A 399-nucleotide genomic window follows, 5' to 3' on the forward strand; every position below is an offset into this window, starting at 1 on the left:
GAATTTTACGGAAAATATTGCTATCCGGGGCTACGATGGTGTAGTTGGTGATGCCGGCTCTCCTCAGTCTTTTCTTTGCTTCTTGCATCATCACTTCTCTCACATCATGCAAATAAACTTTTCCTTTGTTCTCCATCAGGGGGCCAAACGCCAGCGTCTTACCCCCGCTGCCCGCACAGTAATCTAGCACTTTCTCTCCTGGTTTCGTCTGAAAACACAAAAAAAAAGAATTAAAGAGTTATGGCTTTTTATGGATTAAATATACTTCACCGTAAGAAATACACAACAAAATTAATTTGAACCGTTGTTTTAACATTTGTTTACGTATGCATATATGCTATCCATTGAACATTATATATATATATATATATATATATATATATATATATATATATATAT

The 399-nt window shown here is 34.6% G+C and overlaps 1 protein-coding gene across 1 annotated transcript in view; it reads right to left on the reverse strand.

Moving 5' to 3' along the window:
- Positions 1-399, reverse strand: part of EMH_0037870 (NOL1/NOP2/sun family domain-containing protein, putative) — a gene marked incomplete at both ends in the record, with an annotated part of 3,104 nt that overhangs the window by 1,054 nt on the left and 1,651 nt on the right. The window contains 1 exon segment of the mRNA XM_013495222.1: positions 104-208. Within this exon segment, the coding sequence (XP_013350676.1) occupies positions 104-208 (105 nt within the window).

Source organism: Eimeria mitis, genomic scaffold (genome assembly GCF_000499745.2).
Source record: "Eimeria mitis Houghton genomic scaffold, Emh_scaff1478, whole genome shotgun sequence".
Lineage (NCBI taxonomy): Eukaryota > Apicomplexa > Conoidasida > Eucoccidiorida > Eimeriidae > Eimeria > Eimeria mitis.